This window comes from Bactrocera neohumeralis, chromosome 6 (genome assembly GCF_024586455.1).
Source record: "Bactrocera neohumeralis isolate Rockhampton chromosome 6, APGP_CSIRO_Bneo_wtdbg2-racon-allhic-juicebox.fasta_v2, whole genome shotgun sequence".
In the NCBI taxonomy this organism is placed as follows: domain Eukaryota; kingdom Metazoa; phylum Arthropoda; class Insecta; order Diptera; family Tephritidae; genus Bactrocera; species Bactrocera neohumeralis.
The window spans coordinates 31,426,601-31,452,859 of record NC_065923.1 but is presented as its reverse complement, the minus strand read 5'-3'; the positions used below and the strand labels follow the sequence as shown (position 1 = coordinate 31,452,859).

General features: G+C 33.7%; 5 protein-coding genes across 18 annotated transcripts; 2 read left to right on the top strand and 3 right to left on the bottom strand.

The window, feature by feature from the left end:
* The first annotated feature begins 57 nt into the window (after positions 1-57).
* Positions 58-2,781, top strand: LOC126761107 (tRNA-specific adenosine deaminase 1). Its single transcript, XM_050477052.1, has 2 exons — positions 58-1,174; positions 1,909-2,781. The coding sequence occupies exons 1-2, from the start codon at positions 174-176 to the stop codon at positions 2,225-2,227; spliced, it is 1,320 nt and encodes a 439-aa protein (XP_050333009.1). The 5' UTR covers positions 58-173; the 3' UTR covers positions 2,228-2,781.
* LOC126761100 (JNK-interacting protein 3) lies at positions 2,224-21,498 on the bottom strand. Of its 13 annotated transcripts, none has more exons than XM_050477037.1 (19): positions 20,539-21,498; positions 18,141-18,161; positions 14,457-14,693; positions 14,214-14,369; positions 13,995-14,152; positions 13,611-13,852; positions 13,260-13,364; positions 11,925-11,960; positions 11,416-11,433; positions 9,742-9,799; positions 9,501-9,679; positions 9,205-9,430; positions 8,369-9,129; positions 7,426-8,308; positions 7,137-7,354; positions 6,878-7,072; positions 6,445-6,511; positions 5,899-6,159; positions 3,926-4,025 (listed from the first exon to the last, which is right to left on the bottom strand). In XM_050477037.1, exons 1-18 carry the CDS (start codon positions 20,632-20,634, stop codon positions 6,144-6,146), a joined length of 3,672 nt encoding a protein of 1,223 aa, XP_050332994.1. In that variant the 5' UTR covers positions 20,635-21,498; the 3' UTR covers positions 3,926-4,025; positions 5,899-6,143. The 13 variants fall into 13 exon arrangements, with proteins under 13 accessions (XP_050332988.1, XP_050332991.1, XP_050332989.1 ...); XM_050477038.1 differs by having other exon boundaries at positions 5,899-6,143; XM_050477039.1 differs by lacking the exon at positions 5,899-6,159.
* Positions 21,499-21,600: 102 nt separating this feature from the next.
* LOC126761119 (signal recognition particle 9 kDa protein) lies at positions 21,601-22,244 on the bottom strand. The gene is made up of 2 exons (XM_050477067.1): positions 22,009-22,244; positions 21,601-21,946 (listed from the first exon to the last, which is right to left on the bottom strand). The coding sequence occupies exons 1-2, from the start codon at positions 22,147-22,149 to the stop codon at positions 21,854-21,856; spliced, it is 234 nt and encodes a 77-aa protein (XP_050333024.1). The 5' UTR covers positions 22,150-22,244; the 3' UTR covers positions 21,601-21,853.
* A 302-nt stretch (positions 22,245-22,546) lies between these two features.
* On the top strand, positions 22,547-24,553 carry LOC126761108 (uncharacterized). 2 transcript variants are annotated; one of them, XR_007667313.1, is made up of 5 exons: positions 22,547-22,755; positions 22,847-22,974; positions 23,034-23,739; positions 23,798-24,329; positions 24,381-24,553. XR_007667313.1 is itself a non-coding variant. In XM_050477053.1 (4 exons), the coding sequence occupies exons 1-4, from the start codon at positions 22,672-22,674 to the stop codon at positions 24,149-24,151; spliced, it is 1,272 nt and encodes a 423-aa protein (XP_050333010.1). In that variant the 5' UTR covers positions 22,547-22,671; the 3' UTR covers positions 24,152-24,553. The 2 variants fall into 2 exon arrangements, 1 of the variants encoding a protein (XP_050333010.1); XM_050477053.1 differs by having other exon boundaries at positions 23,798-24,553.
* LOC126761116 (translocon-associated protein subunit beta) lies at positions 24,547-25,821 on the bottom strand. Its single transcript, XM_050477063.1, has 3 exons — positions 25,684-25,821; positions 25,137-25,512; positions 24,547-25,078 (listed from the first exon to the last, which is right to left on the bottom strand). The coding sequence occupies exons 2-3, from the start codon at positions 25,509-25,511 to the stop codon at positions 24,881-24,883; spliced, it is 573 nt and encodes a 190-aa protein (XP_050333020.1). The 5' UTR covers position 25,512; positions 25,684-25,821; the 3' UTR covers positions 24,547-24,880.
* Between the last annotated feature and the right edge of the window lie 438 nt (positions 25,822-26,259).

The window sequence follows — 26,259 nt, the reverse complement described above, 5'->3', positions numbered from 1 at the left end:
ACAGGGAGGTCAAATGTGTAACAGCTGATTTTGAGTGACGAGTAGCTGTTTGGTATGTAAATAACTGTGGGTAAACCGGTGGTGGTGTTTATTAACAATAGTTAGAATATTATTCCACTCTTTTGCCTAAGTAACTTTAAACATAAAAAATATTGTTATATATATCGAACAATATGGTTTTACCTTCGGCGGAAGAACTTGCAGATTTGGTGTTCAAGGAATTTAGGCGATTACCAAAAACTGGAAAACCCGCCACGAACGAGTGGACAATCCTTTCTGCCATACTAATGCACGATACTGCAAAAGGTATATCTAAAGTCGTAGCTATAGGATGTGGCACCAAGTGTGTAGGCCATACAAAACGTTGTTATCAGGGTTTCATCCTAAATGACTCGCATGCTGAAGTACTGGCTAGACGTGCACTTCTTCGCTATATTTACTATCTTTTGAAGCGTGTAAAAGAACACAGGGATGATAGTGTTTTCCAGTGGGATAATGAAAACGTTTGCTTTCGATTACGAGCAGAACTAAGTTTTCATTTCGTTAGTACACAGACACCTTGCGGTGACGCTTGTATTCGAAACGAAGCTATTGAAGAAAAAAGTACAAAAGAAGAGCGTAATATTAATGATGCGCCTACTGAACCAAAACAGAAAAAACGAAAAATGAATAATGGAAATGATGAAAAAGAAGGTTATGCACCCAACGGCGATGATAATGTGGGTGCTATCTTACAGGCATGTAAAAAGGATACTGTCTACACAGGTGCGAAATTAATTGGTTTAACAGATGAACAGGATGCAATGCAACAAAAAATCGGCGCCGTAAGAACGAAACCTGGCCGTGGGGACCGCACTCAATCTATGTCATGTAGCGATAAGCTGGCGCGTTGGAATGTGTTTGGTGTGCAAGGAGCTTTGTTAGACACATTACTAGCGCAACCTATTTATTTTGAAACACTGAATTTTGTTGGCGGTGCAAAAAATGAGCCAGCAATCAGACGTGCAATATATGAGCGCTTTATTGACAATGAATTTAAATCTACCAGATTTAATGTTCACAAGCCAACAATAAGGTTCAGTGAAACCGTTAAGTTTGAATATGTTGAAAACGACAACCGAAAAAATCCAGCTGCAACTTGTATATCATGGTGCGACATTCCTCTAGATTTAAAGTAAGTTAGTTATACCCTGAACAGGGCGTAGCTAAGAAGTTTGTAACACCCAGAAAGAAGCACAGTAGATCTATGTCCGTCTGTCATACACTCGTTCTTTTTCCCCAAGAAGCTTCTCATTTGTCGGAATCAGCGATACCGGATCACCATACCATGAACTATCAAAATTAAGTTCTTGTATGAAAACTTTTTTATTTAACAAGATATTTTTACGAAATTTGGCATTAATTATTGTTTAAGTATAATTTTCGAACTAATTGTTCAGATCAGTCCATAATAACACTGTCATACACAGTGTTCGATCAAAAGCAAGTCCTTGTATGGAAAACTTGTATATCTGCCGATATATCTCCACGACATTTTGGATAAATTATTATCTAAAACATTGGTTTAATTTCCGAACAAATTGTTCAGATCGGACCACTATAATTACCATACAAACCGAACTATCAAAATCAAGTTCTTGTATTTTTTTTATTATAGAATATATGTATGTATTTTCACAAAATTCGAAATGTATTATTGTCCAAGGCAAGGTTAAAATCTCCGAATAAATTGTTCAGATCGAAACAGTTTAGCATATATGTATGTGCCATAAAAACTGTCAGTTCAAAATCAAGTTCTTGAAACATTTTAATTTATGAAGTTTTAATTTGTGTAGTGAAATTAAGTGTTTTGTTGTTTTTTTTTTAATTGATATTATACCAATAATAATAATTTTGTATCCTTTGTAGACCTTATGAAGTCTCAGTAAATGGTCGTAAACAAGGTGTTACAAGAAAAATGTTTGGCACACTACAAGCTGCAGTAAAAATTAGTAAATACAACCTATTGCTTGAATATGTGGATATATTAAGAGTGGAGCCGAAACTGAGACAAAAATATCTAATCGATCTCGAAAACCTTGAAAATTACAAATACTGTGAATACAAAAAATTAGCAAGAGAGTATCAAACGGCTTGGACCCTGGCTAAACAAAACTACTTTTTACAATGGATTGAGAAAATACCGAATTTTAAGTCATTTAGTTTAAAAATACGCCCACTCGATTGAAATATGTTCAAGTCATTTATTTATATATATAATGTCAATAAATATTGGATGTGTGTATGTATGTAATAATAGCTATATTTGTGATATAATGGTTCAACTGTATAAATATTATTATGTACAAATTTTGCTTACCCTTAGCTGAAATAGATTTAATTTAATATTTTTTTTTTTTTAATATTCGGAACATCAATTTGCAACACAAAGCTATGTATGTATATAATTTTCAATATGTTAATACACACATACGCCTATACTTTGTTTAATACAAGCTGTTGTGCAATAAGCATAATTTTTTGTTTTTTATTTAACGCAAACGGTTCACATTTAAAAGCACAAATATAGTTGTTTATTTATATTGACTATATTCAAATACATTTTTACTTATTTTTTACAATCATAGTTATTTTTTATTATGCGCCTTTGCATGGTTTTAATTATAATTATGACAAACACCGTAAAATATTTATTTCGATTTGTGTGAATTTTTGGTGTTGTTTGGCGTGGAATATACTTAACCTCCAAATAAAGAGTTGACAAACGAAATCATTTTGAAATTTTGGTTTTATTGAAATGTAATCAATTTAAAATAGATACAATTTCGTTAATTATATAGACGCTTACGAACGAGTTTAACAAATAAAACTAAGCACATACATGCATAAAAAGTATACGTAAAATAGAAATAACACAACTCCAAAGGAAGTTAACGAAATTATTAAAACATAGAAAATGCTATTGACAAATAAAATTAATATTTTTACAAAGTCGTCATCATAAAAGCATAAAAAATTAATAAAATAATAAATCTATTAGCGCTACTATGTAAAAGGCCCCACAGACAAATATTTTTACTCGCTAAATATGGTATTTCCAAGTATATAATTTGAATAATTTGCTTCCACAAATAATTTCAAATTCAAGAACTCTTATATTTGTCAAAATTATGTCATTTATTAATTGTTTTTTATTTTATTATTGTTATTTTCTCTTATATACTTTGTAGGGATAGCAGAAAAAAAATAACAAAAAAAGAACATACCTCGGTATAAGTTGTAAATTTTATTTGATTAAAACATAGAAATCTACTGTCAATAAGCATACGTATATATATTTAATTATGTCATACTTGATTGAGGTCTTAATGTGCCTATAAACTAATTACATGTAAGTAAGTAAAACGTTTAAACGTCTTTTTGGTTAGTTTTTTGTTTATATATATGGTTTACTCGACCGATTTGAGTTTTATCACTGTACGTAATGCCTAAGCTACACCAACACATACAATTTTTTGTGTATAAATTGAAAGCAGAAATTTAAAAAAGTTAACGGTAAGACATTCAAGTATCTAGCTCCTAAAATTCGCCCGTAAATAGGCACACTCTTTACGAATTCATAGTAAATATGCAAGCCGAAATGTTTACCAATGCAAAGCTAAGTCCAAACAAAATATTTACTATACAATCTCATATCAATTATTTAATCTTTGCTATACTTTCAATACATACAATATATATTTTTTTAAACTTTTTGCTGGGATTATCATTTGCATACTCTGATTAAATAAGAAATTAATCATATATTATATGTACTATTTTTTTTTGTTTGCCTCCAATCGCTTGCAATGCAACTAGTCAATAATCGAGTTAAGAATATAACCACTAGCCACTTTTCCTAAACGTGTACGGACTTAAAAACTAGCGTTGACTAACATGCCACACAATTAAATAACTCTTGTCGCCGCGATTCTCAATCGTTTGATTCGCCTCCAGTTGAATACTGTTTTCCATATCATTGTCATCTGTAAATTGCAAAGTGTAAATGAGTATGCCAAACTTACATACATTATTTATGATATAGTTGAGATAGTTATAATTTGTTTAGTAAAAAATGTTTAAGCTTCGCTTGCAAAATACTTAAAAAGCAGGTGTGCTGAAAGCCTTTTGTAACGGGTACACCTGACAGCCACATAGTTGTATGTAATGGGTAATGCAGGTATATAATAAATGTTTCTTGCGATTACACATTAGAAATTGACTTAAAAGTATGTAAACGCATGTGCTCACCCCAAACTACTTAAAGCAGTAAAGCGTTAGTTGTTCAGAAAGAAACAAAGTGCAGACGAATGATTGAGAACAAACTATGTGAAGTGTGTTAATATTACAACTACAAAAAAAACAAAAGCTTTGACTTGTAACCCAATAGTAGGAAATCAAAATAAATAAATCTTTAAAGGTATGCCTTCAAATATTCGATAAATAATATTAATAATAATAGTAAAATTAATTTAATAACTCAACCGATAGACTAACTAAGAATACTGCTTTAACATTTTTTCTTTCTTTCAAAGATCTAAAAACTTTAATCTCTATTTATACGGTGGATTTCGCATTTTTTTTTAATAATTAGACATCCTAAGTTCATCCAAAATGAAACCTCGGATTGCATTTCTGACTGTTATAAAATATTTCGGGTTTTCAGGACTGTCTATACGTTTTATAATTTATAGATACATATTTCAATGGTTTTAGTCAATGTTCGTTATTTCAGCGATATGGATAATACGAGTCGTCACATAAAAATTACATATGAAGAAGAAAAAAGTTAACTTTAGTTGCACCGAAGTAAAATACCCTTCACAAATTAAAGAAAGTTTTCCAAACAAGAACTTTATTTGTATCGTTCAGTTGCGACAATTGCGCAGCTTCTTGGAGAGAAAAGGATGTGTACAGAATTTCAGAACGTTATCTCAAAAACTGAAGAAGTAGTTCGCGTATATACAGACAATCACACAGTCGGACATGGCTAAATCCACTCAGCTCGTCATGCTGATCATTTATTTCTGAGTGTGACAAACTATTCAGAATCTAAAGATAATTTAGCGTCAAGTTACTATAAGCCACACCTCTGATTGTCTGCAATGGATAACTTTTTGATGGCATTTTCAATGTACCATCTACACTTCATATGCCTTTTGATAAATTAAATGCTTGTCTTGGGCAAAATTTTAAAATTTAAGAAAAACATTAGCACTATGTACATATAAGTGGGAGCTGACAAAAACGACCGTCGTGTCTACGTAATCAGAATTTACACAAATTTTCATCTGGTCCAAAACAGTCAAAATTATTTAAGTAACTTTTCTGCTATTGTAACAACAACAAATAAATAATGTTATACGGCGGAAATATTAAATTAACCATAGCCTTGGGTATCAATATGTAAGAGTCAGTGGAAAAATTAAATAAATATCAAATATGTGAATAGTTAGTAAAGAATTATTAAAAATATATGTATATATTAAATTATATACTTCAAAGCTACTATGTAAACACAAGCAAAACAAAATAAAAGTGCAAAAAAAAAATTGTGTTTCCACAAAACTACTACAACAAAATATTTAGTCATTGTAATAGAGAAACAATTGTGTATGAAGAACTCGGTGTAAACTTCAATACATTGGGCGTGTTATACTTTTCACCACTTGTGTACCAACAATTTGTATTAGCACTTAAGCCATATATAGCAAAACTAAACAAAACATAGCATGATAAGTAATAAAGAAGGAACGGGGACAGAGTAGTAATTGGATACAGTTTTTTTTTAACAAACAAATAGAGGTAAAACATAAAAAAGAAAAGAACTAATCGCATTTAAAATAAGTATGTGAAAACCTTATTTTGGTATTGAATCAGGTAACTGCCGTTGCATCAACGAATTTGCTGCGCTGTGCATGTGAATTAAAGTTAATATATAGTAGTTTAAGGCACGATTTTTTTCACTGATCACAACGTATGCAGCAACAGCATGCTTGGTAGCTTGAACTACTAGCTTTAACGCGTGCGTATACGGCTGCAATGGGAACGCGTTGTGTTGTGTCAACACATTTGTACGTAGCAATATCCACATCTCTCAATCACTACAAATTATATGTACTATAAGAATTTTGAAAAAACAAAAAAGATATAAAGAAAAAAATAACATATAAAATGGAGTAGATGATTTCATATCAAAAAGTTTCAACAATGAATTAGATGCGTTGGAAAAGCAATTTTGTTATTTTTTTTTTATTATTAAGCGGTAAATTTTAGTTAGACTTTTAAATGATTAGTTTTGTTTTAGGTAAATTTCAAATACAACATAAAACATCGAAATATTCTTTTTGTTTTGAAATCAACAAAAACAAATTCGAAATAAAAATTTTTTAAAGAAAGGCTTACGTATCAACTTTCCAAACTATCAAATGCGCCTCATTATCACCAGGATCGGTTATGGATTTTTCTTGCCCTGCAGACAACAATATAGGTTGAATTCAGTGTTGTGAGTTAAAAATTAAGAGAGCATTCACGCAAATACATATGTATCTAATTATATATTTTAAATTTAAATAAATAAATATAAATCATAAAACTAGATATATGAGGGAGGAAACGATCGATTCGGAAAATAGTTGAAAATCAGAGATGCCTTCCAAGTGTGTAATAAGAGTAGTCCTGAATATGAAAGAGCGCACACACTACAACTAGCAGAAGCGATTTTAGCTGCTTTTTTGGTAAACACACTACACGCTCTACACACGCTTAGAAACTAAAATATCGTATATAGTATTGGCAGTCTATATTGGGCATACGTCAACGTAAAGCGATGACTTACTTATGCGAAAATCGATGTAGCCTTCGCCGCCACACATGACTAGCATATCCGGCCGTTTGTTGGTGAATTGCAGTTGTCCGCCATTTTGTAGCTGCATCGGCACGGATACAAAGAACTTAACCGCATCACGATGACCGTGGAACGAGAGCTGAGCATTGGCCATGCAACATAACGGTATTTGACTATTGGGATCAGCTGCAAGAGAGTTAAAACAATCGTTTTAGCACTGCTCCATATCATTTTTATAATAAAATGTTACTTGATTTGCCTTGACCCTCCGATAATGGCACCGAAATTATGACACCGTTACTGGTACCGATCCACAAGCGATTGCATGATACCATCAATGCGGTAATGCGCACAAATGAGAAACCCAACTTGCCAGTTCCAAGCATTTTCGAAACGTACGGCTCGATATCCACATCCTGTTTGTGTTCGAAAGTGTTCGAACTGTATAAACGAAGTGTCGAGTCCAAGCTGCAAGTACATACCATATTAAAAATGTATATACACATATAAAAAAATATATATGTATAATTACAACTCACCGTATGGAAACCCATACACCCGAGCCGGTAGCAGCCATTTGTCGCACTTGGCTCTCCTTACGTGGATGCGCCTCCAGCGAGTGGACGATGCTCAGTGAGATCGGATCGACAATATAGATCTTGTTGCGGTGAGCGGCCCAAATGCGTTCGCCAGCCACACAGAGACAACGTATCGAATGATTACGATCACCCAGCGTTACCAGGTGATAACTATTCAGATCCCATTGGCCGTCTGTTTGGCGGCGAAACACTGCCAATTGAGCATTAGCTAGGGCCACAACAACGCGCGACTCCACATGCACTATCGCTAGGACGGCATCGGGCAGGAGAACCTTATGCAAGCATTCATGCCAGCGACCTACAGCACTATGCACATACAGCCAACCTTCCTGATCGCCCATCCACATGGTCGGCCCAATCGAAGTCATTGGCGGATCCTGACGATTTTTCGTACCCAATATTGGGTTGATGGGCTTCGAGAAGGACGGCTGCAAGTTGTTATTGTTGATGTTCGCTTTGGCGCTGGTCACACTGCCGTCGTCCTGCAAGCGTTGTGGTGCACCTGGTAGCGCCTGTCGCACCTTAATCTCTTGTATATTGCCCAATGGCTCGTTGGCCGCGTTTTTCGTGTCGTCTGCTGTTTTTTCAACAGCTTCCTTTGCATTCTCCTCAACCGCAGCCGTTTCAATAGCTATCACCTCCTCTGCCTGTTCATCTGCGCGGGCGCTTTTATTGGTGTTACTGTTCTTATCGGCTTTCGGACGTACACGCACAAACTCAACCTTGCCAAATGATTCGGCGCCTTCGCCGGGACGCTCCAACATTTCACCAGCCTTAACCACTTCAGAGTTCTCGAGCAGCGCGTAATCCTTCTCCACTGCGCCTATAAAAATATATATTTTCTAAAAACTTTTTCAAAAATTTTGATGTATAATGCACTCACCTTGCACAGAGGCAATACAAAGCATATGTGATGCGCATATGGGAAACGCGTCTAGCACAACTGCCGACTGATTAGCATCTACCACTGTTACTGTGCTCGCCGCATGTGTGCTCGTGCAAATCCACACATATGATGATAATTGGGTTTCTGGCTCCAAATTGGCCAAACTCGCACGATTTATTTGCCGATCGAGCGCCTCGGCTGAGTGCTCTGCTGTAGGACTGGTAATTTCTGCGATTTTAGCTGTAGAACGTGGGTCATATGATGACGTCGACGGTATAACTGAACGCCCATCTTTGGTAAAACCCCCGTTAAGATTCACGCCAGCGGCACAGAACACTTTCATATGCGGCGACGCTTCGGCTAAAGGATTGCAATAGACTGGTACCGGCACACCGCCAGAGTGACGATTCGGTTGCTCTTGATTTGTCTTGTTTATGGGCAAACTCCAGCCGTAGGCTTGCAAACGGCCATCCTCCTTCTGTACATGTGCACGTAATTGTCGATATTGTTCGCGCCGTCGTGCGCTTGCGCGTTCTGATGTACCCTCCTCGGAGTAGTCTTTTGTGATCAATGCATTTGCTAGACCCGCACTGGCGGGATGTGGTGGTGGATTTGCATTGTCGCGTGCACCGGTTATGGCAAGGCGATTGTCGCTATTTCGACTGGGGGATCCATGGCTGTGAACTGGGCTGGAGTAGCGAAACATAGGCCCCCCTCCTTGCCCGTCAGCGACGCGCTCCTGCGGGCGATTGGAGGGGCTACATGCATATGAAAAAAGGAAAACATTTTATTTTCATATATACACACATATGCCCATGCAAGTAGGTACTTACGTAAATAAACTACTAAAATATTTCCATATGCTCTGCTTGGACTTTTTGTCCAAATTGTCGACGGTGCGTGAGGCGCGTAAAATCTCTGTTAAACGCACAGCCTCCTGCAGCTCCATCAGACGTTCTTTGTATTGATTGCGCTCCATCAACACCATCGCCATTTCCACGCGCGTAAAGCGTTTACGTTGAGCCAATGGTACATCGTTCTCATCCTGTTCAGTGTCATCTGCAAACAACAACAACGTTAGCGCTTATTTGCCAAGAACAAAAAGAAGTACTTCTAAACAAACGCTTACTTTGTTGCTTAACTTGTTCTTTTGTCTTTTTCAGCTCCTCCTCCAGCTCGCTAACCTTCTGACGCAATTTGTTGCGCGATTGCTGCATTGCATTCAATTCTTCGCGCAGTATCTCAATCTCGCCAGTCAGCTCATCGACTTTGGCAATCAAGTCGTCCTTAACAATGTTCAAAGCATTCCTGCAGGCGGACAAAAATTATTTATAATATAAATACAAATATATGTGTGTTGTGGCACTTACTTCGTTGCCAAGAGTTCATTATTCTCCATGATGAGGTTTTCCACTTCTTTGCCCATGCCTGCAACAAGTTTTGAGGAAAAGCGTGTTAAGTACAAATATAATATATGTAATTATGAATTAAGTAAATGTGAGGTGATATGAAAGAGCGCGAAAATAAAAACTAAGCATTAAAAATGCAAAAAAAAAAAAACAAATTAATTTTTACAACAAAAATTTATTAAATTTATTAAGTTAAATAAGGAAATAATAGTTTAAAGGAAACAACTAATAAAGCAAAATGGTTAAAACATAACATGAAAATCTTTTCCATTTTAAGAAGTTAAATTTTTTTAAAGAAAAAAACAAAACAATAACAAATATTTTTTACCTATGTTTTTATGTACATGCAATTTTTATTTAACTTTCAAAATTATTTTTATTTATTTATTTAATATTATTATTGTTTTTGTAGAAGCTATATTAATAGCATTTTTTAGTAAGAAATCAGAAGCTCAAGAAAGAAGCCGTTTCGACTGATTCGCGCTATTTAGAAAGAGTTTTTAGATAAGGAGGTCACAAAGGTATAGCTGGGAATGAACTGACTGATGAGCTCGCCCGCTCCGTGACATCCATTAACATACTATGATCTGACCCCTTCAAGGCGGTGGGTTATAACCGCAGTAGGTTCAAATAGTAGTCCACCGTCCTTATATGACATCATCCTAGCTTCTTGTGCAAATTGCCGGTTCTGCGACAAGAACACTGAAACTCGATTTTAACACCGGGGAATTATTTTTGGAATTTGTTCTTATTACGGTTGTAATATATCTGGGTTTTTTTTTTTTATTTTTCAAGAAAAAAAATTTAATTAACACTTTTCAACTATTAAGAAGTATTTTTATGAACTGTTCTATTTCTTCCTGCCATACAAACATTTTTACTTGGTAAGATATCTTCATGAAATTTCAAAATTGTTCAGATCGATCAAAATCAAGTCTTTGTATGGAAAACTTTTTTATTTGTCAAGGTATCGTCACGAAATGAGATATGAATTATTATCTAAGGGAACACCACAATCTCCGAGGAAATTGTTCAGATCGGACCATCAAAACATATTTATGGAAAAGGTTTTTATTTATTTTAAACTGGGTTGTTGTTGTTTTTGTAGCGGCAGAAAATATTCTTGAAGTAATTGCGCGGAATGGGGCCGAGTTGGTAGTCATTGACCGGATAAAAAATCCGGGTCCGTTCCAGTTACTTAGACCCGATTGTCGTGGGAAAGGTTTTAAACTTGGCCTAATCATTTGCTTATCATTTTCAATAATTGTTTAAACATAAATATCATTTCGTATATTTTAGGCATTAATTTTTGTTCATAAGAGGTACTTATTTACTAAGTTTTGTTTAACAATCAGCAAAAGATGCATGATCGTTTGTGACTCCGTGAATGATTTTAAAATGATTAAAAATATATAATGAATGACAATTTTCTAAAAAAAATAATATTTTAAATAGTACAATAGAATATAAATTTTTAAATACAAAAGCAAACCCCACCAAAACCAACATTGCTAACATAAACTAGATTTGCTAAGAATAAAAACTGAAAATTTACCAATAATAGAAATAACATCGAGCTAGTATTCTACTTCTTTTACTGTGTACATACGAAAATGGCTATATGCCGTAACTTACCGAAATAGTTGTCGTTAGCTTTATGAAGGAGAACAATCGCAAATAGATTTTCATTAACCAGAGTTCGTTTTTGTTTTTCATACAACGCATTTCGAGTTATCCAGCAGCGAGTGCACGAAACATGATAATTAATCAAACGTTTTGAATACCATCCAAAAATGCCGTGTGAAATGTTTTTTCATATGTTTTCGTATTTACATGCGTGTATTGTATATTCGTTCGTTCGATTGTAATTTATGTTTTGTTTTTTAGATAACCAAATTTCGAGTATTCAGTATTGAGAAAGGAACAGGACAAAAGAGATGATGAATTCGGTTATACATTGTTGTTGGATTTTTTAATATTGTACATATGTAATTAAGTTATCACCCACCAACTGGGCTAGATGAGTTGCCAATTCAGTTTTTTTAGATGACTTTCAACTTAGGCGATTACAGTTATTAGTTGGTGTTTAATGTATTTACATGTGACATATATAAATCCATAGATATATGAATCTTGATACCTACCCGAAGAAGCATATTCTCCAGGATGCACCCAGCTTCCTGCGTTCGGGTGGTAAGACAGACGAGAGCGAGCAAATGTGCGAGAGAGGAAGAGGACATAGCCATCAGCGCATACAAACAGTAGTAAATTGCAAGACATTTCCACAAAGCATAGTAATATTGTTGTTGTTGTATATTATATTTAGCATATTATTAAAAATGCAATATATATGTATGTGCGTATTTTGTGTTGGAGCGCGTGAGACAAGCATTTCAGGGACATTTCAAATTGTTGCAATTTCAAGCAGCACAGAGACGCATAATAAGAAAGAACAAATGTGAGCATTTATAAATATTGTAAATATGGTAGCAATAAGTATATAATATATGTATACTATATATTTGTATATTAGATTGTTTATTTCACAAGTCAATTTATTTGTAAACAGTTTCTGAAGTTTCAGTTTTTGCACTAAAAACAAGGGTCCGACGTAAAGAAGCTCTTTATTTTCAGTTTAAAGCGTGCTTAAATTAAATTTATTTTCCCATGTAGCATGAGATTATCCGGTATTATAATGTACATTAAGCTGGTAAATCTACAATTTAGTAAAGGTGATATTCTAATAGAAAGGTTTTTGCTCTACAAAAAATAAATTTTTGATTTTTCTATAAAAAATTAAAGGTCGATTTCTCAATATCTGGTTAGCAGCCAGCCAGTCAGTCAAGTTCTGGTTGACTTAACTAAGACCCCTTCTTTAATGCTAACCAGGCATGGAGAAAATGGTCATAAATGTACTAAGCATTCATACAATTGATTTATACTCTCTTTGTTGCTCATACGACATGGTGTACTATATGAGTATAGGACATTTTATGTTAATTTTGTATAAATGTGTCTTTTCAAAGTTGTAGGTTAATTTGTTTTGGAGTCAAAAACTGCAAACCCTATAAAATATATGGACAAAACAAAATGATTTAGGCACAGTTTAATTTGAACATATGTAAAGAGCTTGTTTACGTTGGATGTCGTTTTAGAGCAAAAACTGAAACTTCAAAGGGCGTTTGCAAAAAAAAAAATAACTTGAGAAATAATAGACACTCCAAAGTATATATAAAGGGATATGTAAATATGTACACATAGTTTTAATTATAATTAATTATATGAATTAAATTAGATGTGTTTTAGTATTGATGCAGGCATTTTAGAAAATATTAAATATGTGAACAATAATGTATAAAATTACAATAGTGATGTGGTTTTGAAGAGCCAATTTGTTAAATAAAAATTTTCTCGTGTCCAGCAACGCGGCACAGTGAAGCAGATGAGGTAAATACATGTTAAGAAGTTAGCCCACATACCTGTAACAACTTCATGCTCTTCACTCTCTTCGTTATCTTGAAAGGACAACTCTTGGTATAGGGTATTAGCAGAGCGTTGCTCCTTTTTGGTTGTTGAACGCCCAACTGCGCGCGCATATTCAAATATTATTCAAAAAATAATAAATTACAAATTTAAAATTTTGGTTTGGTTTGTAAAGGAAATGGAAAGGGTTAATCATTTTTCAAATTATTTGAGGTTAACACGAATGCACAACAATAGAGTAAAAGGAAAAGATTAAAGAGATAAATAAAAATTAAATTAGTACAATTTTAATACAGTTATTACCAATACATAAGATAGCTAGTGCAAATCCAAAAATATTCACTCACCATTGGCTGGTGCATTTGGCACAACGGGACTCGTTTCACTTTGCGGTGATGTAGCCTGATTCTGCTGTTGTAATGTGTCCGTCTCAGCCGCACGCTCCACCGTCTGCAAACTGTCCAATTCATTTTGCAATGATGGTGGCCCCGAATCATCCGAATTGCTGCCCACACTACAGATTGTCTCTGTGTCTAGCATGGCTGAGTTCTCGAGCGACGCGAATCCATACGATACTGGACCGGATGATCTATAAGAGGCATGATGACAAGTTGACTATTAAAAACTATATTGATATTGAATGAGTAGCATATAAATTGAAAGAAATTTTGTGAACAAAAAAAATTTCGAAAACACCATCAATTGCAAAGCAAATAAAATTTAGGTATTACCGAGCAATTGGATTTAACCTGGCTCGATTCATTTCTAAGCGCTCCGAAGCCGAACTCATTTGTGAGTGCGTAGAGCCCATGAGCATTTTGGTGCGTTCCATGTAGTCAACATGATTTTTGAAAAGCTCCGTATAACGTTCATGCAGTTTATTATACTCCTAAAATTTATAAATTTCATTAAATCGCAAGATCGTAAACGGAAATTGTAAGCACACTAACCTTTTTCAGTTCGGTTTCGCGCTCTTCCAAACGGCTCGCATGTTCTAAACTGTTTTTATGCTTCAATTCGAGCATGCGCACAATGCTTTCTAGTGACTCCAAGCGGCTTGCCAGCTCTTTGTTCTCTTGTTCAGCCACATCCTCCGATTCCAGCAGCTGCAAAATTTTGCAAATTATGTTTTCAATTATTTAAATTCTGCTTTATAGCCATTTATTTATTATTATAATTTATATAATACTCGCCTTCTGTTCGGATTGTTTGCGTGCACTCTTTTCGCGTTCATATTGTGTGACCAGCTGTTCGTTGTCCTCACGCAACAGCTCCAATTCAACATCCTGCTCCTGATTTATGCGATATGATGCATCCAGGCATTCTAAGACATTCACCAGTAGTGGCATAAGATTTTTCACCACGTCTTCGTCATAGCGATTAATCATGCGTTCGAATTCTTGATATATACTACCAGCTAATTGTTGCACCTAGAGAAGAAAAACGGTGGTTAACGTTTGTAAGGACAGAATAAGTTTGAAAAAATGGAAAGAACATCAAACAAAGCAAATATGAGAAATACGAAACGCACTTTTTCATATGAGCTTATATATAATCTCAAAAAAGTATATTTCAAACTTGAAATTCCTAAAAAACTTTAAATTCTAATGAAAGATTTTAGTTAGCAACCCTGTTTATATATATATCTGTATATGCGTATGTCCATATTTCAATAAAAAATATTATTAATATTAAAAAAATTTGATGGATCTAGAAAAAAAGTGTTTTGACGATGTAAGCACATAGAAAACAAATTTAATGACAGCCGGTCCTACGTTACCGGAATGGTCCCTGACACTTTGTGCTAGTAATGCGAATTATTAAGGGAGAGGGGATTAGGTTTTCAAGGTAAAAAAAACATTTTTTAAATTAATTTCTTAAATTTGGATTGAGTAATTTTATTTGGACCTTTTGTACATTTTTGAGCACACTTTTGACAATATAGCTCGGCGCATAACATCGGTAAGACCCCACATTTTATATATATATGTACTTACGTATATGAGGGTTTGAAAAGAACGAGAAATTTAAACGCAAACATCTTGAACTCGAGAAAATTTATATAACAATAACGGCCAAACCTAGAACTATTATAAAATCTAACAACCGGTTCTACATTACCTGAATTGACCCGAATTTTATCCGGCCAAAGGCTGTAAAGTATATCGAGTATTTAGTACTGTTTGGATCAATAAGTAAAATATCAATTTTGCAACTCCTAGCAGCCATACTGCTCTATACCCTCCTGATCCGTGCTGGCATTGAGTTCAACTTGGGCCTGAAGGAGTTCCTTCTGCTCCATCTAAATTCCACTTCGCTTAAGTGTAACACGTGCAATGGATGGAGCCATTTTAAGATCTGCACCAGCCTTAAGAGCCATAGGGAGTTATGTGGTCTTGTGCTGTCAACGCACAACAGCGTCATTAACGCGTCTACGACTGTCGGTTCCCGGACTTTAAGCTGGCCAAGGACTGTCAACTCGGCAGAGTTGTCCCTCTACAACAGTGTCATTAACCTCTACGGCTGTGCCACCAGCACCTAGTTCTAGTAGCTAATTACGGTCTCTACCTTATCAAGGAGCTTAACTAGGCAGCATGACTCCAAGTATTATCAGTAAAAAATACTCGAAACAATTAAATGATTGAGCACCTATGTATATACTCATACATATGTTTGTATGTATGTACATGTACCCATATTATTTTCGCTTGCTTATAAGTTCATTTTTTTCTTAATTTCTGCAGAAAGAACCTGAAACAGCGTAACTGAGCTATGACTTCATCACTTTACTGACTGCCACGCGCTATCAATGGTCCCGATTTATTTTGAAGAAACAAGTCTTCTAATTATTTTATTACTCGCTATACTCGTACGCATTTATAATCGAAGAAAAATCTAAAACAAACCTCATTTTAACATGTTTTCATATACATACATATATATGTATATGTATGTCCGTACTTATATACATATGTATACAATATGTGCATTTATAATTCAAAATCAAAAGCAACGCGTTGCAGTGACAAATAATATTGCCATTTGAGGATTGGTATCCAATTTCTTCCGATTACGTTGTCGGTGACGCCTTGCTTTTCTTCCGTTTCATTTTTATCAGCGATAAGAATTAATGAATGGAAGTCTGGTAGGTTTACTCATCGAGTAATGAATGATTCATGAAGCGTATCACAGTATTTTATGAAAGCACATACAAACACACATTAAAATGCACATGCAAATAAAAAAATATGTATAAAATATAAATACGATGATGTAAAGGCGAAATGATAAAGTTTAAAAAATGCATACATACACAACTACCCAAACATATGGTACATGAAGTCATATACACACATACATATGGTACATGAAGTCATTGGTTAGTTTCCTAACTTGTATTTATCTTAAGCAGCTCGAGCACTCTTATACATTAAAGCAGTACAAAAAGACAAACAAAAACCTACAGTCATTCCGCAATCGACCTTGCACAGCGTAATCGCAAGGGCGGCTTGCTAACACAGATTAGCTTACTTTTCATATTGCATAGACATATTTGGGAATTCAAAACCATGGCGTCAAAAATTAATTGAAAACCACGTCTACAAATGTTTGCGTACGTAGGTTGTTGTTGTAGATTTTGAATTGGCAGAAAAAAAGGCTGCTTTATATCATATCTTGACGCAACCGGAATGGACCCGAATTTATATCCGGAAATATACAGGCAAACCGGTAGAATTCCTCAAAAATGTATGTATGAGGAATATTTTCTGCCGCTACAATAAAAAAATTTTCTTGCCGAATTTCTTAAAAGGTTGGGAGTTACTGTGGACAGCATCAAATATTTGATGTTAGCAGCGTAAACGAGACAATAGCTCCCACAACAGTCGCATATTCATAACCAGAACGTATTCGGATTTTTATCCGACCAGGGGCTGTCAACGTGGCAACATTCCTTCAAAATACTTCAGGAATATTTTCTGCCGCTGCCACAACAAAAACTCTTTTGAAGTAAACTACAGCCTAAATAGCATCCTGCTTAAAATTCCGATGCCTTTGGTGAAGGGCTTTGTCGTAAGATTAATGTCGAGTCGTAATTTTTCTCCAATCTGAACCCAACCTTCACAGACTCAAAAACTATCTTAAAGCCTTTATGATCTTTCTAGCTTGTTTTATTGCTGCGTTTCAACCATTCTCATTGAAACTGCTTATAGCCGTTATGCTTGCTGCAGACAGACATTCAAGGTTTGGTTCCTGATATGATGATATGATGATAGAACTGGGCATTCACAGAGACGTAAGAAACGATTTTCCAATTAGCATGTAGCTTGCAGCTGTGGCATATATTGGTATAGGGCAGGCACATTTTTATCGCATGTTACGTAACACTTTCGGTTTCAACCACCTATTTGGTTAACTCTTATAGCAGAACATGCTGCTACTTTCCGAATGAAAGGAGATTGAATAGGCGGGTACGGCCTCCAACTTTGTAGTTCCTAAAATTTTTTGACATTATTAACTGCTAATATGCATCCTATACTTATGCTTATGAGTCTAACCTCATTTTATACTAAATATATTTCTCAATATTTATGCATGCATGTACATATGTACATATGTTAATGTTAAAAGGTTAAGCGATGGTGAGGCATATAAATATAATTAAGATACCTATTTACACATTTAAATGTACATACTTACTTACATAAAACTAACAAACATAACATAAAGATTGGAAACACACAAATGAAAAACCATGATAATACATTAATTAAAACTAATACCTAAATGCAGAATTATAAACTAAACAATAATTAATTTCAACGTTTAATAAAGAGAAATAAGAAACAATAAATCAATACTAAAAGTAATAAACTCACGATGCTCACAACCTGTTCATTCTGAAAAAGAAAAGAAAATAATAATGCAAAAATTAAATTTTGACTTTAATGAAATTTTTCGTTAAACTTATACATACATACATGTACAGTGGTTGGAAGAAAGAAAAAATAGTAGAAATCAATAACCAAAATAAAAAAACAGATTATTCAAAATTTTAACCCATTCTTCTGGGTAGGTATTTTGGAAAAAAATAAAAGTTTGGCAATACTATATATCTAAGAGTGATTATATATGTATGTAAATATTTATGTATTTTGAAAAAATTTAAAGTTTGTCAATATTTTTAAGAGTTGTATTATACATTATGTTGGTTTTTGAAGAGACTGTATTGTACATTTTATTTTTGACCGAAGAATTAAATTAACTTCTACGTAATTGTAAATATAATGTGACCTTTGCCTTTTTACATTAGTATCGAATGTCCAACGCAAATGTGTATTATTATACAATGTGGAAAAAAGTATCAATTATTATACTCACTAAGTCTGTAATTCTCAACGTATTTCTCATAGAAGAATTAAAGAAAAAGCTAACAAATTTCATTGCAAACACTTTATTGTATTTAATATTACTTAATCTTAGTTTATGATTTCATTTATTGTAAATATTGATAATTAGAAGTTTCAGTGACTTGACGACTGAATAGACTTTAAACGTAATTATTCCTGTTCATTTTCTCCAACGCTCCGCTAACAAGCTTGGAATATCATTAAAAATATTGCAACAAAAAGTAAACGATTTTTTAGCAATTATAATGCTATTACCAAATATATCTTGTCTGTTTTGCTTCCTGTAAGGGTGTTTAAGGCTATCTATTATACATAGTATTCAGAAAATAATTGCACTCAAAATTTTGTTTGTCCATGTGCATAAATACTACACATTTACTATATATATGGAAGTGCATAAACTGTGTAGTAATACTTAACCCCATAACGTTTGTCAAACGTCAACTTAGCTCATTATAAACATTGTTAGCGAATTAGTACAAAAGAACATGAATTTTAAAGCACACAAATACGATATTGACAACCTAATTTGTCGAACTTTATATTATGTAGACATGACACTTTTCTGACTTTTTGTCAACATGATAACATGCTGGTTGTTTTTTATTGAAAGTTCGAAGGATACAATTTTAAAACAAAAACAATCCTCTATCTCTCTATTTTGTTGGATAGAGCAAATGTTATGTAAAACTAATAGCAAAAAAACAAATAACAAAAAATAAAAAAACAAAATATTCATATTATTTATGATTGTATTTTATCCTATGTGTCTAATCAAAATTGCATAAATACATTTACATATATTTATTTATTGAAAACGCTCTAAAAAATCAATGACGACCACTTGGGGTTAAAAAGAATAAAAACAGCACGCTAAATAGCATAGCGATATCAAAGCAAAGCATGCAAACATGTACATATGTACTAGTGTAAACACGGACTGAACCCAGTGGGTTACAAACAAAATCAATATACATATGTACATACATATGTCAGCGGTTGATGTAATACGAAATCAATAAAATGCTTAATCATGTCTTATTAACGGTAACTCTCCACATATGTAAGCCTTACCGATTTGGCTACAAATGTTGGAAGGAAATAAAAAAAGTTGAAAAAATGTTAAACCTAATAAATATAAACTGATATAATTCCTTTTATTTATGTATGTATAAATATTTAAAATACTTTATATAAATATGTATGAGACGTGTGACACACTATTTTCATAGTGTACGAAGTGAGGTTTATTGATTCTAATGTGACTTGCCAAAAGACAGAAGTAACTAAACTAAATAACACAATGTCAATGACCAATTTATGTACATTGACACGTTACAAATTCATACATGCCTACATAAAGTAGGTTTATAAAAATGTGGAAGTGCATGGTATAGGGCTCATAACTTTAGTTAAAAATTTAGTTAATAGATGTTTAACTTTGATAATAAATACATTTTGATAGTATAGTAGACTTTTCAGACTATGAACAAGCATTTACTATTAATTTAATCTAAAATACAAGTAGAACCAAGGTCTTTTGAATGAAATCATTATTAAGACACTTTTGATTTAAAAGTTATATGTAATGGCATTCAAAACTAGATCGAAATAACGTTGTATAAATAAATGTGTGTACTATATTTACTTGTATGTACGTATATTCACTGAAAAAGTTTTCATAATAAATTGCAACGTGGCATTTATGAAATAAATGCAGATTTTCTATTTCTATCTTTTCACAATTTAACATTAGGTATATAATATAACAATAGCCACATACGTCATATATAATATACAGCCTTATTGATAGAAATACTGATTTGTTTGATCCGTATTTAAATTTAATTTTAAATTGTTTACACACCTTTTCTGACATGACCATATTGTTATCCTCGGTGCCATAAACTGTCTCAGCACCAGGCTGAGGACCGTGATTGTTGAGCATTGTGTCGTCGTCCATTGTGACTTCTAATTTATTATTTATGCTAAGGAAAATTTACGCGGCACAGTTTAATTGTGATTTCTTAATCCAACTTTTACTTTCTGCATACTTTTTTTCAAGCGATTTACACTATTGAGACACAATACGACATGCCACTGGTATATTATAAGGCGGAAATGAAAGAATGTGTGGGAGTGGGAAAGTGGTGTCTGACTTGTCCACAATGTAATCTCTAACCACTACGACGACGCCCTTTCCAACAGCTCGCCTTGGACCCACCACCCACAACGTCGATTTTCCACACTTCACAACTCCTCACAAGTACTAATACCAATACCAAACACATATATATATTTATTTTTATGGAGGAAAAGTATTTTTATTTTAGTTATCACTTTCTACTTTTCATTTTTTGCTTAACATGAATTGTTAATAGTTTGAAGTTTGCAAATTTTATTTTTCCAATTATGAATGAAATTAGACAGCGCAATATTTCGCCTTCCCTTCTTTTTTCCCGATTGTCATTTCATTATTTGACTAGATTTTTTTCACTTTTCTCTATTATGATGAACCTCACTTATCACATTTTTATGCTTTCATTAATATTCTTTAAAAATTTGTATGATTTATTTCGTTTGATTCCGTTTTTATAAAACTAATTGGATTTTTATGATGCACAAAATTTGTCTGATACAAATAGCTAGCGTGAAAATTTTTCTAATTGTCTTATGAGTCTGACATTCTTGCATTATTTCTTTTCATTTGACAGCAGGCAACCAGTGATGCACAGTTAATGTAAAAAATATAGGGTAAGTTATGTAAAGTATGGTATACAAATATATTACTGACATTTCTAAAATAATGACTAAAATTATAAAAAAATTAGTAGACGTCATTTAAAATAATCATATATTTTCTTTAAAATTTCCTCTCACAGTTTTTCTCATTTCTTCTTGCAATTTTCGTTATACGATAGATATTCACTTTAGGCTTACAAAACAATTAGAATAATTTTTATTGTTCATCTTTAATTCCACAGGTTTATAATAACTTAAAAGCATTTCATGGAAATGTTTTCGAAAGCGACGTTTCGATTATGACGTTATTATACGTCTACAACTCCACTCTTTAAGTGGTTACAAAGCTAACATTAATACAATGTTATTTAAACTTAATCTACTCTGTGCCCACTTTTCCCCCAATAAAAAAAAAATTGTTTACTTGGCTATTAACTATGTTACTCCTTAGATGCCATGTGTCCCATTAGATTCGCTGACAGCTTCTCAATTTTCTTCAAATCCGGCATATTTTCTGCTTTATATTGAATACACTGCAAGTAAAGTATAAAGTTAATAACAACAATAATTTTAATAGTTATGGACATCGGAGTACCTTTACGTTGTCAGTCATTTTCAGGAGTATGTGGCCCTTCGAGTGGACGTATTTCATTGTGTATCGGCAGTTCTTTGGATTCGCCATGTACATGGACTCGGCAGCGATTTCAAAATCTTCCCAATTTTTTACGAAAACCATTTTTACACGATTTTATTAACACTCGCATAAATAACTAAATTTCACAAATATTAAATGTGGATGTAGGTGGAAGTCGAAATGTCAATTTTTGCTAATGTGTCACTTTTTTGAAAGAATGCTGCCAGAGTTGAATACGGAAAAGAGGGATGCCAACAATCCAACTCACAAAACACAAATTTAATGATTAAAATGAAATCACTACTTCTAATATACTTTCATAAAAGTTAAACATGTATTTCAAAACCTTTAAAATTATTACTTTCTTTAAAATGAAACACGTTTACAGAAATATAAAAATATATTTTGAAATGGCGTTGCGCCCTCTAGTGATTAATTTTATTTTACTGCTGATTATTTTCTGTGTTTGTTTTTATTTCATCTTTATTCTCTACCTCATCTTGTAATTCCGCTTCTTTGGGTTTTTTTCGCACACAACATTCTAGACGTGCAGAACCAATTTTAATTGTGTAAAAATATAATTTTAACAATAGTTAAACGAACAAATTAGCACAATAAATCACAATGAATTTTTTGGAACTGCCGGATTGCATGTTAATGGAAATATTTGAATTCCTTACCTATGAAGAGGTATCCAAAAACCGATTAGTAAGTTTTCCGTTTCTTTGTAGAAACAATTACATAGTGTAAGTTCTTAGCGTGTTACTAACGGAATAATATTTTTCTTATGGGATACCAGGTTTGCAGAAGAGTAAATCAAATTTGTCAACAAGTTTTGAATGGTGGTTTTAGTCGTGCTGTGCGACAACACTCCACCATTTTCAAACGTATCAAATCAATGCTGCCGCGTAGAGAATCAGAGAGACGGTAGGTTCATCTGGCATAAAAAAAGGAAAAAGTAACATTTTCATACTTATTCTATGTAGCAATCACAGCTTAGCGAGACATGCGGATATTCTTACATCGATAGAGACTCGTATTTCGATGCTCTCAATGACATATAGCAAGTACATAGATCTAAATCTGTGTTGCTTCATACCCGGTCGGGTGCTTGATGAAATCTTTCGAATCCTTATATTGGTATCAAAAACTCGCAAAACACTCCGACCACATGAAGTGCTCCAAGAGTTACGCGACATATCATCTATGGCAATAGAGCACTTTGATGAAAAAATAGCAAATATTTTAAAGCCCTATGTTGACGCCAGCAGCAACAGATCTAGAGCAATTGATCATAAACGTATAACGGCTGCAAGTTCCGAATTGGGTAGTATAAGCTTTAGTGTCACACAAAGTAATTCCAATATGTGGACGCAGGCGAGTAGTACTTCAAAACTGTTGACAGCTTCTCCTCGAACATCACCTTTAAAAATGCCCTGCAATAACTGCAATGAGGCTATACTGAATAGAATGGCTGCGTTTATAAATGTGAAATCACCGAATTCAGATAGTTCAGATTCAACGGATTGGGATTCCATTTACAGTGCAGTGGGTGGGTGCTGTTGCTGTAAAACATCAAATGCAAATTCAGATAATAACGTTAAACAGAAACGCAGTGGATGTCCAGAGGCAAAAGCAACTATGGCCAAATACAAAAAACTTGAATTGGAATACAAAAATGGTGTTCAAAGAGTAAGTAAACGTTTTTAAATATAGTCATCGTTCAGTAACAAAGTTATTAAAATTTCAGATGAATCGGATGCAACAAATACAGGTACAGCAATCACGTCGTTTACAACAGACCATGAATACAATTTCTACAATGAGTACGCAAATAACGGAATTAAAAAAACGCTTGGAGGATTTGGATGCAAAAAATCGAGAAATATCAGCCAATATTAATAAGATAAACCCGGGCGCTGGAGATTCGACAACTTCGACTACAGGCACTACTGGTGCTATAATAAATCAAAATGAAGAGGATATTGAACTTGATGATGACGATGATACTCTGGCGGGACCTTCGGCTGCTAAAAAACGCCGTTGCGACGGCACTACAACGGCGCGGATAAAAATTTCGGAATCAAGTGAAGTTTTGGAATAGGATCCCTTCGAAATAATAAATTGCATACACGAATCATAAATATAAATTTACATCAAGCTATGTTTAACAAAAATATAGGTATGCGCACTGTGTGGCCGTATGTCGTGTGGAATATATGTGTATTGGAATTCATGTATGCCCTTTAAACCATAAATACTGCTACAATTTGTTTAATAAGGTACTAATTTAGCCATTGTAAATAGGAATCTTACACTTATTTTTGTTGTAGATATCTAAAATATTTATTTTGCTAGAAATATTTATACAGAGTGGCGGTTGGCTGAAAAGAACGCGTCTGGCGCAAACATCTAATATATAAAAACCTTTAGAAAGTATTTGTAAACGCCTAGCAGCTATCTATTTCTATCTTGTTTAAATAAATTGACTTATGCCTATACAGTTTTTATATATTTTTTATTAGAAAACGTGTTTGGACATATGTCGTATTAAGCTATTTCGTCCAGAACTCTTCGACTTTTATGGTTTTCAAATAAATCTAAAACGATTTTAACATTGAGTTTGTGTTTGAACTTGGCGTCAGTAAGCGTTTTCGACAAAATATTTCAAGGAAAATCCTTTCGCACAAGACAAAAGAATAAAACTTGCAACGCTCACATTACGCACTTTCGTTAATATATTGGGCGATATTAATTATTGAATCGTTTGGGACTCATATTGATCAATTTGATGTTTTAGCGATATTGCTTAAAAGTCTATTATAATTTACATTTAGTGTTTTTTGTTTTTGCCGTAGCGTTCATACTTGCTCTTTGACGAGTGCCACAGTGCCAATGGAATTGCTAGGGAAGGCAAAGTCATTATAGCGAAAGCAACCCAATCAAAGAAGTGTGATGAGAAGCGTTTGTTGAATTCAGCCAGATTTATAATTCCACCTTGACCAGGCTCGGAGCTTACAGCCAATTGCAACTAAGAAATATAATATAAATATTAGTATCCAATTGGAAAGCATATTAGCATTCGTTACCTCTTCGGCTTCCTCGACAGGTTTGTACGAAATTTCAGCGGCTGTGAAATTGAAATATCCATATGCTTTTGGACGCACCACTAATACATGGGTATAGTTGGCTTGTGGAGCGATACGTTCAATGGTTGCAGTTGGTTGACCTCCAACTACATCGAAGGCTTCTGAGGGGAAACCATTGTCGACCAATTTCACATTGGTAGCGGCACCATTTCCAACATTATAAATTGTGTATCGCACAAGTAGATCACTCTTTTCCACTAAATACTTGTTAAGAATTTGTTTGGAAATTAGTAAACGAGCGCTGGTCTCATCATCAGAAAGGCAGATATTTGACAATGCCAGTAAGATTACAACAGAAAACAATGATTTGAACATTCTGAAATAGATCAATAAATACAAATTATACTTCATGCTACAAGTCTATGAGCTGATTTCACTTCTTGTTGACGTGGAAGCTTTGCGGCTGATTACAAATTATACCAATATTAATAAACATTATTTGTTTATTTTATTAAATTCTGATGGTGATCATATTGTTTTAACTTACTTGAGTTATTAAATATAAAATCTCAGCTAAAATCTCTTAAAAAACCGATTTCTTCCACACCGCAATCAAAATGAAAATCAACTTTCCAAAAATGCGATGAAAATGCAGCGAAGACTTGACGGAACTATGTGACGTGTATACTTCGTGTATTTTATGACAACTGTCATACATCGTCAATTTTGAGCGCCATCTAGCTTTTGCGCCAATGATTGCTTAATAAAGAGATGTCGCTAAAATTGGAATGGTGAGTTGCTTCGTAAGTCAGTAATTAAAATATTGTTTAAATTTAACATGTTCGATTTATATATTAGATGATAGCACCTTTCCTACAATAAAGTGAAATCGTTACCACTTTTTATTAACATTCTTCCTGGTATCCCCAATCCTTGTATATAATATATTAGCGTATAATTAATAAAGCTACAGAGCTTACAATCTAATTGGTTCCATTTTATATAATCGTCAACAATTTTAATCAGAAGAATGGACACGCATGAGTTTTCTTGAATTTAAATTTTCTTTTCTTAATTGTATTCAATCATTTAATATTATATTTTATAGTATCCTTCTTTTCAA

Excerpts from the sequence above, each read along its gene's own strand:
- LOC126761119 (XM_050477067.1), bottom strand. The coding sequence starts at position 22,149 with ATGGTTTTCGTAAAAAATTGGGAAGATTTTGAAATCGCTGCCGAGTCC. Across the intron at positions 21,947-22,008 it reads AAATGACTGACAACGTAAAG|TGTATTCAATATAAAGCAGA; the intron begins GTACTCCGATGT and ends CTTTACTTGCAG.
- LOC126761108 (XM_050477053.1), top strand. The coding sequence starts at position 22,672 with ATGAATTTTTTGGAACTGCCGGATTGCATGTTAATGGAAATATTTGAA. Across the intron at positions 22,756-22,846 it reads AGGTATCCAAAAACCGATTA|GTTTGCAGAAGAGTAAATCA; the intron begins GTAAGTTTTCCG and ends ATGGGATACCAG. Across the intron at positions 22,975-23,033 it reads CGTAGAGAATCAGAGAGACG|CAATCACAGCTTAGCGAGAC; the intron begins GTAGGTTCATCT and ends TATTCTATGTAG.
- LOC126761107 (XM_050477052.1), top strand. The coding sequence starts at position 174 with ATGGTTTTACCTTCGGCGGAAGAACTTGCAGATTTGGTGTTCAAGGAA. Across the intron at positions 1,175-1,908 it reads GACATTCCTCTAGATTTAAA|ACCTTATGAAGTCTCAGTAA; the intron begins GTAAGTTAGTTA and ends TATCCTTTGTAG.
- LOC126761116 (XM_050477063.1), bottom strand. The coding sequence starts at position 25,511 with ATGTTCAAATCATTGTTTTCTGTTGTAATCTTACTGGCATTGTCAAAT. Across the intron at positions 25,079-25,136 it reads CTGTCGAGGAAGCCGAAGAG|TTGCAATTGGCTGTAAGCTC; the intron begins GTAACGAATGCT and ends TATATTTCTTAG.
- LOC126761100 (XM_050477031.1), bottom strand. The coding sequence starts at position 20,634 with ATGGACGACGACACAATGCTCAACAATCACGGTCCTCAGCCTGGTGCT. Across the intron at positions 9,431-9,500 it reads AGAACAAGTTAAGCAACAAA|ATGACACTGAACAGGATGAG; the intron begins GTAAGCGTTTGT and ends TGTTGTTTGCAG. Across the intron at positions 7,355-7,425 it reads GGTGTATGGGTTTCCATACG|CTTGGACTCGACACTTCGTT; the intron begins GTGAGTTGTAAT and ends ATGTACTTGCAG.